This window comes from Ranitomeya variabilis, chromosome 1, assembly GCF_051348905.1.
Source record: "Ranitomeya variabilis isolate aRanVar5 chromosome 1, aRanVar5.hap1, whole genome shotgun sequence".
NCBI lineage: Eukaryota > Metazoa > Chordata > Amphibia > Anura > Dendrobatidae > Ranitomeya > Ranitomeya variabilis.
In genome coordinates, this window is record NC_135232.1 from 640,445,605 (window position 1) to 640,460,017 (window position 14,413).

Consider the following 14,413-nt stretch of genomic DNA (forward strand, 5'->3'; position numbering starts at 1 on the left):
TGGCTACTTTGAAGAACCTAGAATATAAGACATATTTTCAGTTGTTTCACAATTTTTTGTTAAGTATATAATTCCACATGTGTTAATTCATAGTTTTGATGCCTTCAGTGTGAATTTACCATTTTCATAGTCATGAAAATACAGAAAAATCGGAGAAGGTGTGTCCAAACTTTTGGTCTGTACTGTATGTAATAGAATAAGTCAAATTGTATTGAATTCCGATTCCCTGTAAAACAGCAGATTACTAGCACAAGGTAAAATGATGGTTTGGCAATAATACACTATGTCTTTCAATAGTATGGAGAAATCTCCAAATAGTTCTGTAGTACAATAGAATGAACAGTAAAGAGGTCCAATCAGATAAAGCATATATTTGCAAAGTGCAAATGAATAAATTGTAAAGGGACCCAAATATTGATCGCACCTTGATATGTATCTTGATTTGTAGTACCAATTTCCCGCTGTGATAAAGACAGAGTGATGCCAAAAGTTATAAAGTGTTAAGTGCTGTTTTTTTTTTTTTTACCTGAGTGTAAGGAGGCAGTGCGGATTCTGCTGGTGGAGGTCACCTCGGCGTCCCCTCACCCTGACGCGCGTTTTGCCACCAGCTTCCTCCAGCGAAATGCGCGTCGGAGTGATCAGTATTTGGGTGAACTTTAAATTGTTATTCAATAAATATTAATTTTTTTTATCATGGATCTGTTTTCCATTGGACCCATTATTTGGGTCAAATCTTGTTATGCCTTTCTACTGAGAGTACAAGCATGTCACCAGTGCATGGATATGGGAGCAGTCAGGAGAGATACCTATCAGCAGAACAGCAATCATAATTGTATGGCCATCCACTATATCAGAAGATTTAATATCGACTTACCTCCTTCCAGAACAGCAGGATGCAAATCACAGGAGCAAACTGCAAGTACAGCTTTATTTTGACAACTAGAACTGTTGGCCAATTTCAGCTCTAAATCCAGCAGAATTTTACATGCAGCTGTTTACTAAAATGCAGGATGCCAGCTCAGGATGGAAACAAGATGGAAGCTGCAGATCATTTACAAAGATGAAATTTAGATATAATATGTGTGAAAATTATAAAACAATGCTGTGGATTAGTCAAGACATCCCGTGGCCAATTTCCTTCTTAATCGGTTTAGAGGACAGAGCTAGCTGCAGACTAGTAACACCAAATGAATACTAGATTTATTTATTATGGCATAGCAACATGGGTGTCCATAGGGAAAAGTGTTAATTGAAAAATTAAACCATTTAGAGTGAGAGCATGCTGAGTGGCTGGCCACACACCAACCAAATTCTGCCCACCCATTGCCATATGATTTAAAACCATGCTCCCATTTGTGACCCTTGGGTGGGTAGAGTTTCAGACACATTACCTGTACTAAATCATGTTACATATTTCTATTAAGCCCATAATATTGTCAAGGCTTATGAATGATGGTAGTTTCTGATATGATCAAAATGTCTGCAGGTTTTTTGTATGTAACCGCTGACCAGTTAAGTGTCAAAATCATAAAAACATCGTTAACTTCATAAACATGATAATGTTTAAGAAAGCGATGTCCAATATTGGGTCAAGTTCTTCAGAAAGGAAGAGTACTTGTACTCTAGGGTCACCTATTGGTGGTAGTAATCTTAAAAATTAATATTAACCCATTAGCAATCCATAACAGATAACTTAGAATAAAGAAGTCAAAATAGACACTTCCTTTGCAGGCACATGTTTTGGAGTGTTTGACCTTCATCAGTGCAAAGCATCAGATTTGGCTTGGTGAGAGGCCACTGACAGAAGGCATACAGGGGAAAGTTTCTCCTTTTGGAGGGTGTCAAGCAAGCGTAAATGCTCATCTGGGAAATGAGAATTGCATGGCCTAGAAGTCTACTTACTCCAACTTCATGCTCTTCACAAGGCGAAACACTCCCCATTAGATCCCATCAGAGGCTCCTCACTTAGCCAAAGCAGACCTTTTGCTTTGTGGTCATACAGCAAAATTTGTTAAAGAGTCGATATTGACATTTATAATTGTCACCCCCAAAAGGTGGCACTAGAGTTCTAGTCCTCTTCCTCTCTGAAGAGTTGCATATTTAATTTCTCAGAGGAGCATTGCATGTCCTATAAGTCTCCTTCCACCGGCTTGGCACTGTAGACACAAGGTAGTGTTTGATATGGAAATAAGCATGGAAAGTCAGACTTCACATAGCTTCGTAAGTAGCAAAGCCTAATATCGTGGCAAACAGGGAGTGCAATGGCAGTTCTCACAAATATCCTGAATAGTGAAATGAAAGAGTTCTGCAACAAAATGCTTAGAAGTTATCAGACCTGGGTACAATTTGTCCCTTGCACTAGAAAGGGATCTGTCCAGCATCTGCAGTAGCTCGTTCAGTAGTGTGGCTTCCGGGAACTGAATAATCTTTGGTTCCTGTTAGTGCAATTATGACAATTCTGCAATTTGTCTCTTTACGTAACAACTGCTCAATGAATGTTTTCATCTAGATGTTGGACCGATATCAATGGTGTCTTCTTGGCAGTAGACCATTAGCAAAGCCTTCCAAATAAAAGTCCACTTTACTGCATACTTGACACAAAGCTACTTATTCTATATTCACATTGAGTTTTTTTTTACAAAAATAGATTACATTTCAGTTTTCCATTCATATTTTGTATAATAGGACGAGCGATTGAAACATTTTTGGGAGTTCTACCAATAAAGTCGTAATCCTTCGCCATTGCTTGTAGTAATGTTCTACTTCTGCCGCTGGCAACACTAGTGTTGCTGATTTTAGCTGCGGTGTGAAGTATATTCCTCAATGTTTTTTCCTTTCTATGACACCATCACTATTTATCACTCTTTCCTCTTTCTCCTCCATCTCTGAAACCTCTCCCTATGCTGTCTTCACATATTAACTCCCATGGTTTCAGGTCCCCCCAACACCCCACCCCATCTCTCCGACTGGGATTTTGTTCATCTGAGAGCTGTAAATTCTCTCTGACAAGATGAAAAGAAAATGCTGTATTTTCTGGCCGGCTGGAATCCCCCAAAATGAGCCCAGGGATCAAAGCTGCACAAATACCTTCAAATAACCTCTAAGAGGCTGGCGGAGAGAGACTTTAATGTGATAGCAGTAGAGTTTAGTGCTGTACTCCCAACGCTTAGAAGGCACTCTCCTGTTCTGTAAGTGCAGTGCTATGTGACGGTGGAGCTCACCTGCCGCTAGCGGCTATCAGTACTCTGCTGATATCAGTCCTCTTAATATATCAGATTCATCTGTGCATTGATTGCTCTGCCAAATAAAAGAGCTGAACATGTGTCTTTTCTCTGCAGTGTTGAACAAGGGCCAGTGTGTAACCAAGTATTACCGATGGATGCAGAAGAATGGTGGCTACATTTGGGTCCAGTCTTGTGCTACCATCTCATTCAATGCTAAAAATGCCAATGAGAGAAACATCATCTGGGTCAACTATATCCTCAGGTAATTTTAAGCTTTATATCTCCCCATCACCTAACTGAAAAACCAAGAAATCCAGAAACCAAGGCACCAGATGTCCTCCTTCAGGTTACTTTATTGGTACACAAGGAGATTCACATGCAACGTTTTGGCCATGCAGAGCCTTTATCAAGCCATAAAAAGTGAAGGCCTTGGTCGTGGCTGGACTATGGTGAAAGGATGTTCTTTCTACTTCCAGATTATGGCCCTGACAATGCTCACTGGAACCTTCAGTAGTTTAGAACTTCTTCTGTAACTAATGCCATCAGTATGTTTTGCAACAATAAGGTTGCAACGGTCTTGAGACAGCTCACTGGTTTTACCCTTCATTAGATGTTTCTTGTGTGGCACATTTTATAGGCCATCAGTTGAACCAGCTGATATTATTTGTCACTAAGTGAAGGATTGCTTTCTAATTACTGGTATCATGACTTTCCATGACATTGTAGATCTTTATTTCTGCAATACTTTTTCTCTGTGTCATTTCCCATTATTACATGTAATTTATGGACATCTATGGTGATTTCTTTGCCTGTGTGGATTGGATGGCTTGTTACCGACATCTTGTGAGAATTTCATGCCAAACACCTGTAGAAATAGATTTACTTAGACAACTGGTGACGTGTTCAATACTTATTTCACCCGCTGTATATATGTAGCTTAGTGTAGTGTTTTTTTTTATAAGACTGTTTAAACGAGGACTGAGTCAAATTATTGAGCAGGCATGTAATGCTTTACCATAACTTAGTAAGCATTGAAGGGCCTGTTTCTCCATTGCTGCTTTTCCACTTCTCTTCTTTTAAAGGGCTGCAGCGTTGCACGTTCTACAACAATTGACTGCTGTAACCAGTGACTATCCTCCGCATTGATGCAGAGTAGATAGCATAAGACCACTGAGGCCCGTGACTGGCTGCAGCAGTCATATTTTCTAGTTGGAATATCACTACTGCAGCTTGGTAAAGAATGCCCGTCAGGAAGCATCAAAGATGCAACGCTTGAGCAGCAGAGTCTTATATTTGAAAGCATTAAAGCTTGTAAGTCAGTTTTGCCCAGTACTGGACATACCCTTTAAGATGCAGTCACGAGTTTATATACGGTACACATAAACACACATGTGCATAGTATAAGTATGTTACACATAAACACACATGTGCATAGTATAAGTATGTTACACATAAACACACATGTGCATAGTATAAGTATGTTACACATAAACACACATGTGCATAGTATAAGTATGTTACACATAAACACACATGTGCATAGTATAAGTATGTTACACATAAACACACATGTGCATAGTATAAGTATGTTACACATAAACACACGTGCATAGTATAAGTATGTTACACATAAACACACATGTGCATAGTATAAGTATGTTACACATAAACACACATGTGCATAGTATAAGTATGTTACCCATAAACACACATGTGCATAGTATAAGTATGTTACACATAAACACACATGTGCATAGTATAAGTATGTTACACATAAACACACATGTGCATAGTATAAGTATGTTACACATAAACACACGTGCATAGTATAAGTATGTTACACATAAACACACATGTGCATAGTATAAGTATGTTACACATAAACACACATGTGCATACTATAAGTATGTTACATATAAACACACATGTGCATAGTATAAGTATGTTACACATAAACACACATGTGCATAGTATAAGTATGTTACACATAAACACACATGTGCATAGTATAAGTATGTTACCCATAAACACACATGTGCATAGTATAAGTATGTTACCCATAAACACACATGTGCATAGTATAAGTATGTTACACATAAACACACATGTGCATAGTATAAGTATGTTACACATAAACACACATGTGCATAGTATAAGTATGTTACACATAAACACACATGTGCATAGTATAAGTATGTTACACATAAACACACATGTGCATAGTATAAGTATGTTACACATAAACACACATGTGCATAGTATAAGTATGTTACACATAAACACACGTGTGCATAGTATAAGTATGTTACACATAAACACACGTGTGCATAGTATAAGTATGTTACACATAAACACACATGTGCATAGTATAAGTATGTTACACATAAACACACATGTGCATAGTATAAGTATGTTACACATAAACACACATGTGCATAGTATAAGTATGTTACACATAAACACACATGTGCATACTATAAGTATGTTACATATAAACACACATGTGCATAGTATAAGTATGTTACACATAAACACACATGTGCATAGTATAAGTATGTTACACATAAACACACATGTGCATAGTATAAGTATGTTACACATAAACACACGTGCATAGTATAAGTATGTTACACATAAACACACATGTGCATAGTATAAGTATGTTACACATAAACACACATGTGCATACTATAAGTATGTTACATATAAACACACATGTGCATAGTATAAGTATGTTACACATAAACACACATGTGCATAGTATAAGTATGTTACACATAAACACACATGTGCATAGTATAAGTATGTTACACATAAACACACATGTGCATAGTATAAGTATGTTACACATAAACACACATGTGCATAGTATAAGTATGTTACACATAAACACACATGTGCATAGTATAAGTATGTTACACATAAACACACATGTGCATAGTATAAGTATGTTACACATAAACACACATGTGCCTAGTATAAGTATGTTACACATAAACACACATGTGCATACTATAAGTATGTTACACATAAACACACATGTGCATAGTATAAGTATGTTACACATAAACACACATGTGCATAGTATAAGTATGTTGCACATAAACACACATGTGCATAGTATAAGTATGTTACACATAAACACACATGTGCATACTATAAGTATGTTACACATAAACACACATGTGCATAGTATAAGTATGTTACACATAAACACACATGTGCATAGTATAAGTATGTTGCACATAAACACACATGTGCATAGTATAAGTATGTTACACATAAACACACATGTGCATAGTATAAGTATGTTACACATAAACACACATGTGCATAGTATAAGTATGTTACACATAAACACACATGTGCATAGTATAAGTATGTTACACATAAACACACATGTGCATAGTATAAGTATGTTACACATAAACACACATGTGCATAGTATAAGTATGTTACACATAAACACACATGTGCATAGTATAAGTATGTTACACATAAACACACATGTGCATAGTATAAGTATGTTACACATAAACACACATGTGCATAGTATAAGTATGTTACACATAAACACACATGTGCATAGTATAAGTATGTTACACATAAACACACATGTGCATAGTATAAGTATGTTACACATAAACACACATGTGCATAGTATAAGTATGTTACATAGCTGGTGCAAGGAACCAGTAACTGCACTCCTGTATCAACCTGCCACACAAAACAGCAAGAGGCTAATACATGGCTTTATCAAGTGAGAAAAATAGCAAAACAGGTTTTTTAAAATTCAACCATTGGATGCTGAGATGCACTAATACAATGAGCAGAGCTAGTGTGCCACTTGCTGCAAATGTCAGAGCTGTGCAGCAGCCAGTATCTACTGCAGATGTTAGTGGGAAAATACCGATAGGCTGCAATCTTCACTGGAGACCGAGTTTGACAATTTTAATTCTATATTGTAGTTTTTATACAATATTATATAAGCTTATATTTGTTATAGTCAACCTTATTTGCGCTCTTTTTATGATAAAAAAAACAATAGGGCCAATTCATGAAGACTGTTCTTTACACGTAGTGTGCGCTGTGCTAGTCTTTGTGGAGTACGCAGTGCCAAACTAAGAGGTGCACGCCAGTTAATACAAGGGGCGTTCATTAAAGATTTCCCCTGACCCACTTCGTGTGGACTGAGAGCAATGATACTTGGCATAGTTATTATTCCTTCTCTACATAGATGCCACCTAGGGACACACACTTCTCCCATCTCTTTAAGCAACTGGGAACACCTCGCTTGTAGAACTCGACACGTTGTGACTTCAGAAATCAGAGTCTCATCATCTGGAAAATGCTTACCCTTCAAAAATAACTTCATTGTTGGAAAGAGGTGGAAGTCAGATGGTGCGTGGTCGGGTGAATAAGGGGGATGCAGTAGAATTTCAAAGGTACAGGAGCATGCTTCTATTTGGGCAACATGTGAGTTGTGAATGGGTGCATTGTCTTGCAGAAGGTGGACACCCTTGGTGAGCATACCACATCTCTTGGTTTTGATGGCCTCCCGCAATTTCCGCTGCAGTAAAGCATAGAATGCCCCAGTGATCATGGTACCCTTTGCTAGGAAATCCATCAATACTACTCCGTGCTGGTCCCAAAATACTGTGAGCATGACCTTGTCTGCTGAGGGTTGGGCACGTGTCTTCTTTGGAGGTGGTGAGTCATGATGCTTCCATTGCATGGACTGGACTTTAGTCTCAGGATCATAGTGATGGACCTAGCTTTCATTCTGTGTGATAAGTCTGTTGAAAAAGTCCTCCTGGTCTCCATGGCACATCGTCAATAGAGCCTGAGAGCATTCGACTTGTACTTGCTTCTGGAAAGGTGTGAGCAGCCAGGGAACCCAGCGAGCGGATACCTTATGCATGTGAAGTTGGTCTTGGATGATTTTTACCACGGACTCTACACTAATCTTGACATTTTGGGCTAGGTGGCAAATGGTTACGAGGCAATTTTCCAAAATGGCACCTCCACTTGCTGGATGGTGTGTTCATCAACAGCAGAGTGGGCTCTCCCTGGAATTGGAGCTATATGCACCGAAGACCGACCACATTTGAATTGACGATGCCAGTTCTTGACTACATCATATAATGGGGAATCATCCTATAAACCTCTTCATCTCTTCGAACATCTCCATTGGTGTGCAGCCTTTCACGTAAAGGAACTTGATGACCTCTCTGTATTCCACTGGGTCCGTTAGCAAACCTCACATCACTTCAACATTCCTGTGAAATCAAGACCGTTATCAGTTCTGAGCTGCAAATTGGCACGTATCGTATAGCGACTTATCTCATTACACATGTGCAGTTTCAGTGTCCTGTGATAAATAGAAGTGGGTCAGGGGAAATCTTTAATGAACGCCCCTCGTAAATTAGCTGCATCTCCCCTGTGGCGTGCACCTCCTCGCTTGAGAAGTTCCTCCAATCACTGCCAGACTTAGTATTTGTATTTTTGATAAGTTTGACAGGAGGATAGGTCAGGTCCCCGTCCCGTTTCGGCCCCACTCCAGCTCTGCTCATTTTGGCGGAGCTAATTTAAGCTGGCGTACAAATGCCAAAAGTTTCAAACATTTTTGCACAATTCCCAGTTGAGCAAAAAAATTTCTCGTTTTGAAAACTTTTCCTATTTAACCCGTAACATCTCACATTGCTTTTTTACTGAAATAGTTTGCCCGAATACAAGGACATTCCAATGGATATTGCTCAGCTGCCACATCTGCCTGAAAAGACATCGGAATCTTCAGAGACCTCAGACTCGGATTCAGACTCCAAGGATAATTCAGGTAACGCAATCGTCATACTTCTCTTTACTTTATTCTGCTTTTCACATATTTATAATGTATTGAAAGCCTCAGTCTAGAACATAAATGTGAACTTTCCGCTCACGTTAAAAAAGCGCATAAAAAGGTAATGCAAGAAGCCTATGTGATGGAAAACAGCTATTGTTCTTGTATACCACATGCCTAGGAATCCTGTGTTGCTAAGAAGTTACATAAGGTAAACTTAAAGGGGTATTCCCATTTCTAAGATCATATCCCAAAATGTAGTAGCTGTAATAATAATAATAATATTAGCAAATACCTCCAATTAGAAATGTAGTATGGTTCTTCTGGTTAGCTTTGTCGCTTATCCCATGTGCAGGGCATTGCAGTAGCTTAGGTATCCATGGTTACGACCACTCTTAGGGTATGTGCACACGTCCGGATTTCTTGCAGAAATTTCCTGAAGAAAACCGGAAATTTTCTGCAAGAAATCCGCATTTTTTTTTTTGCGTTTTTTTTTCCGTTTTTTTTTCCGTTTTTTTTGCGGTTTTTTTAGCATTCTGCAAGCGTAATTAGCTTGCAGAATGCTAAAGTTTTCCAAGCGATCTGTAGCATCGCTTGGAAAACTGACTGACAGGTTGGTCACACTTGTCAAACATACTGTTTGACAAGTGTGACCAACTTTTTACTATAGATGCTGCTTATGCAGCATCTATAGTAAAAGATAGAATGTTTAAAAATAATAAAAAAAATAAAAAAAATGCTTATACTCACCTGCAGACCTCAGCGGCGTCCGTTCCGTATAGATGGTGAGTGCGCGCAGGACCTTCCATGACGTCGCGGTCACGTGAGCGGTCACATGACCGATCTCGACCAATCACAAGACAGTGACGTCATCGCAGGTCCTTCACCGCACACCAGCTACAGGAACCGAAGCGGCAGCATGCACCTGAGAGGCGGGAAGACATCGAGGGTGAGTATATCACTATTTTTTATTTTAATTCTTTTTTTTTTACCACTTATATGGTGCCCACTCCGTGGAGGAGAATCTCCTCTCCTCCACCCTGGGTACCAACCGCACATAATCTGCTTACTTCCCGCATGGTGTGCACAGCCCCGTGCGGGAAGTAAGCAGATCAATGCACTCCTAGGTGTGCGGAATCCCCGCAATTCCACATTTTTAATGAACATGTTGCTTTTTTTTCCGCGATGCGACTTTTTCGCAGAAAAAATCGTAACATTTGCACAAAAAATGCGGAATACACTGTAAATAATAGGAGGCATAGGTTAGCGTTTTTTTCGCGTTTTTATCACGTTTTTATAGCGAAAAAACGCGAAAAAAACGCGAAAAATCCTGAACGTGTGCACATGGCCATATAATGACAGTTAGTTTTTAGTGGTTCTAACCATGGATCCCTAAGCTACTGCAATGCCCTGCATGGGGTAAGTGACATAGAAAATCAGAAGAACTATACTACATTTACAATTGGAGATAATGGCTAAAATTATTATTTTTACACCTAGTACATTTTGTCATAGGATGTTGGAGATGGGAATACCCCTTTAAAGGGATTGTCCAGGCTTGGTACAAAAGTCTGGCCTCGCTGTATATGACTGCAGAGTGCTGAATCTGGACTGCGTGTAATGCGCACATCGTCAGGATTTACCAATATTGCTAGTTCAAGTAGGCAGTCACGTGGCAGCTGTGATTTGTGTACTTTTTATCACCTGACAACTAAACTCATTCGGTTAGAAGTAAATTTATAAAAGCTGGACACGTCTGCTCAGTGCACAAAGAAAAATAGGGAGCAGCATCCAGTCCATGAGAAGGAAAAATAGAAAAACTTTATTCCGCCATGATATGACGTTTCAACCAGCATTGGTCTTTATCAAGTATACTCATTAAAAAAGGTGGCAGCCTTACATAGTGTGGAGGCACAAGCACACCAGTCACTAACAAGATACTGCCCACTTAGGATCTATACAAAAAAACATACATCACACATAATACATATAATCATCCCACATTTTTTCGGACTATAAGACGCACCTAGGTTTTAGAGGAGGAAATTAGGAAAAAAATTTAAGCAAAAAAATAGTCAATTCTGTACTGTAATATCCTCTATCCTGGTATATATGGCCCCCCCCATTCTGATACACAAGGCTCCTCATCCCTATCCAGGTATGCATGGCCCCCTCATCCCTATCCTGGTATGCATGGCCTCCTCATCCCTATCCTGGTATGCATGGCCCCCTCATTCCTATCCTGGTGTGCATGGCCCACATCCCTATCCTGGTATGCATGGTCCCCTCATCACTATCCTGGTATGCCTGGCTCCTCATCCCTATCCTGGTATGCATGGCCCCCTCATCCCTATCCTGGTATGCATGGCCCCCTCATCCCTATCCTGGTATGCATGGTCCACTCATCACTATCCTGATATGCCTGGCTCCTCAGCCCTATCCTGGTATGCATGGCCCCCTCATCCCTATCCTGGTATGCATGGCCCCCTCATCCCTATCCTGGTATGCATGGTCCACTCATCACTATCCTGGTATGCATGGCCCTCATCACTATCCTGGTATCCATGGCCCCCTCATCCCTACCCTGTTGTGCATGGCCCCCTCATCTCTATCCTGGTATGCATGCCCCGCCATCACTATCCTGGTATGCATGGCCCCCTCATCCCTAGCCTGGTGTACATGGCCCCATCCCTATTCTGGTATGCAGGGCCCCCATCTCTGTCCTGGTATGCAGGGCCCCCTCATCCCTATCCTGGTATGCATGGCCCTTTCATCCCTATTCTGGCATGCATGGCTCCCTCACCCCTATCCCGGTATGCATGGCCCCCTCATCCCTATCCTGGTATGCATGGCCCCCCTCATCCCTACCCTGGTCTGCATGGCCCCATCCCTATCCTGGTATGCTGGGCCCTCTCATCCCTACCCTGGTATGCATGCCCCCCTCATCCCTATCCTGGTATGCATGGCCCCCTCATTCCTATTCTGGTGTGCATGGCCCACATCCCTATCCTGGTATGCATGGTCCCCTAATCACTATCCTGGTATGCAGGACCCCCTCATCCCTATTCTGGTATGCAGGGCCCCCAACTCTGTCCTGGTATGCATGGCCCCCTCATCCCTATCCTGGTATGCATGGCTCCCTCATCCCTATCCAGGTATGCATGGCCCCCTCATCCCTATCCTGGTGTGCATAGCCCCTTCATCTCTGTCCTGGTATGCATGGCCTCATCCCTATCCTGGTATGCAGGGCCCCTCATCCCTATCCAGGTATGCATGGCCCCCTCATCCCTATCCTGGTGTGCATGGCCCCTTCATCTCTGTCCTGGTATGCATGGCCTCCTCATCCGTATCCTGGCATGCATGCCCCCCTCATCCCTATCCTGGTATGCATGGCTCCCTCATCCCTATCCTGGTATGCATGGCCCCCTCATCCCTACCCTGGTGTGCATGGCCCCATCCCTATTCTGGTATGCATGGCCCCCTCATCCCTATTCTGGTATGCATGGCCCCCCTCATCTCTACCCTGGTGTGCATGGCCCCCTCATCCCTATCCTTGTATGCAAGGCCCCCTTATCTCTATTCTGGTATGCATGCCCCCCTCATCCCTATTCTGGTATGCATGGCCCCCTCATCACTATCCTGGTATGCATGGCCCCCTCATCCCTATTCTGGTATGCATGGCCCCCTCATCCCTATCCTGGTATGCTTGGCCCCCTCATCCCTATCCTGGTATGCAGGACCCCCTCACCCCTATCCTGGTATGCATGGCCCCTACATCCCTATTCTAATATGCATGGCCCCCTCATCCCTATCCTAGTATGCAGGACCCCCTCATCCCTATCCTGGTATGCATGGCCCCCTCATCCCTATCCTGGTATGCATGGCCCCCTTATCCATATTCTGGTATGCATGGCTCCCTCATCCCTATCCTGGTATGCATGGCTCCCTCATCCCTATTCTGGTATGCATGGCCCACTCATCCCTATCCTGGTATGCATGGCCCCCTCATCCCTATCCTGGTATGCATGGCTCCCTCATCCCTATTCTGGTATGCATGACCCCCTCATCCCTATCCTAGTATGCATGGCTCCCCTCATCCCTATCCTGGTATGCAGAACCCCCTCATCCCTATCCTGGTATGCATGGCCCCCTCATCCCTATTCTGGTATTCATGGCCCCCTCATCCCTATCCTGGTATGCATGGCCCCCTTAACCCTATTCTGGTATGCATGGCCCCTTCATCTCTGTCCTGGTATGCATGGCCCCCTCATCCCTATCCTGGTGTGCATGGCCCCCTCATCCCTATCCTGGTATGCATGGCCCCCTCATCCCTATCCTGGTGTGCATGGCCCCTTCATCTCTGTCCTGGTATGCATGGCCTCATCCCTATCCTGGTATGCAGGGCCCCCTCATCCCTATTCTGGTATGCATGGCCCCCTCATCCCTATCCTGGTATGCATGGCCCCCTTATCCATATTCTGGTATGCATGGCCCCTTCATCTCTGTCCTGGTATGCATGGCCCCCTCATCCCTATCCTGGTGTGCATGGCCCACTCATCCCTATCCTGGTATGCATGGCCCCCTCATCCCTATCCTGGTATGCATGGCTCCCTCATCCCTATTCTGGTATGCATGGCCCCCTCATCCCTATCCTAGTATGCATGGCTCCCCTCATCCCTATCCTGGTATGCAGAACCCCCTCATCCCTATCCTGGTATGCATGGCCCCCTCATCCCTATTCTGGTATGCATGGCCCCCTCATCCCTATCCTGGTATGCATGGCCCCCTTAACCCTATTCTGGTATGCATGGCCCCTTCATCTCTGTCCTGGTATGCATGGCCCCCTCATCCCTATCCTGGTGTGCATGGCCCCCTCATCCCTATCCTGGTATGCATGGCCCCCTCATCCCTATCTTGGTGTGCATGGCCCCTTCATCTCTGTCCTGGTATGCATGGCCTCATCCCTATCCTGGTATGCAGGGCCCCCTAATCCCTATCCTGGTGTGCATGGCCCCTTCATCTCTGTCCTGGTATGCATGGCCTCCTCATCCTTATCCTGGCATGCATGCCCCCCTCATCCCTATCCTGGTGTGCAGGACCCCCTGATCCCTATCCTGGTATGCATGGCCCCCTCATCCCTATCCTGGTATGCATGGCCCCCTTATCACTATTCTGGTATGCATGGCTCCCTCATCCCTATCCTCGTATGCATGGCCCCCCTCATCCCTATGCTGGTATGCATGACCCCCTCATCCCTATCCTGGTATGCATGGCCCCCTTATCCATATTCTGGTATGCATGGCCCCCTCATCCCTATTCTGGTATGCATGGCCCCCCTCATCCCTATCCT

At 42.8% G+C, this 14,413-nt stretch overlaps 1 protein-coding gene across 12 annotated transcripts in view; it reads left to right on the forward strand.

The window, feature by feature from the left end:
• Positions 1–14,413, forward strand: part of NPAS3 (neuronal PAS domain protein 3) — a 616,056-nt gene that overhangs the window by 593,636 nt on the left and 8,007 nt on the right. For all 12 annotated transcript variants that reach the window (XM_077261116.1, XM_077261131.1, XM_077261123.1 and 9 more), the window contains 2 exons: positions 3,339–3,486; positions 8,945–9,060. In XM_077261116.1, coding sequence (XP_077117231.1) covers positions 3,339–3,486; positions 8,945–9,060 — 264 coding nt within the window. The remainder of the gene's footprint in view (positions 1–3,338; positions 3,487–8,944; positions 9,061–14,413) is intronic.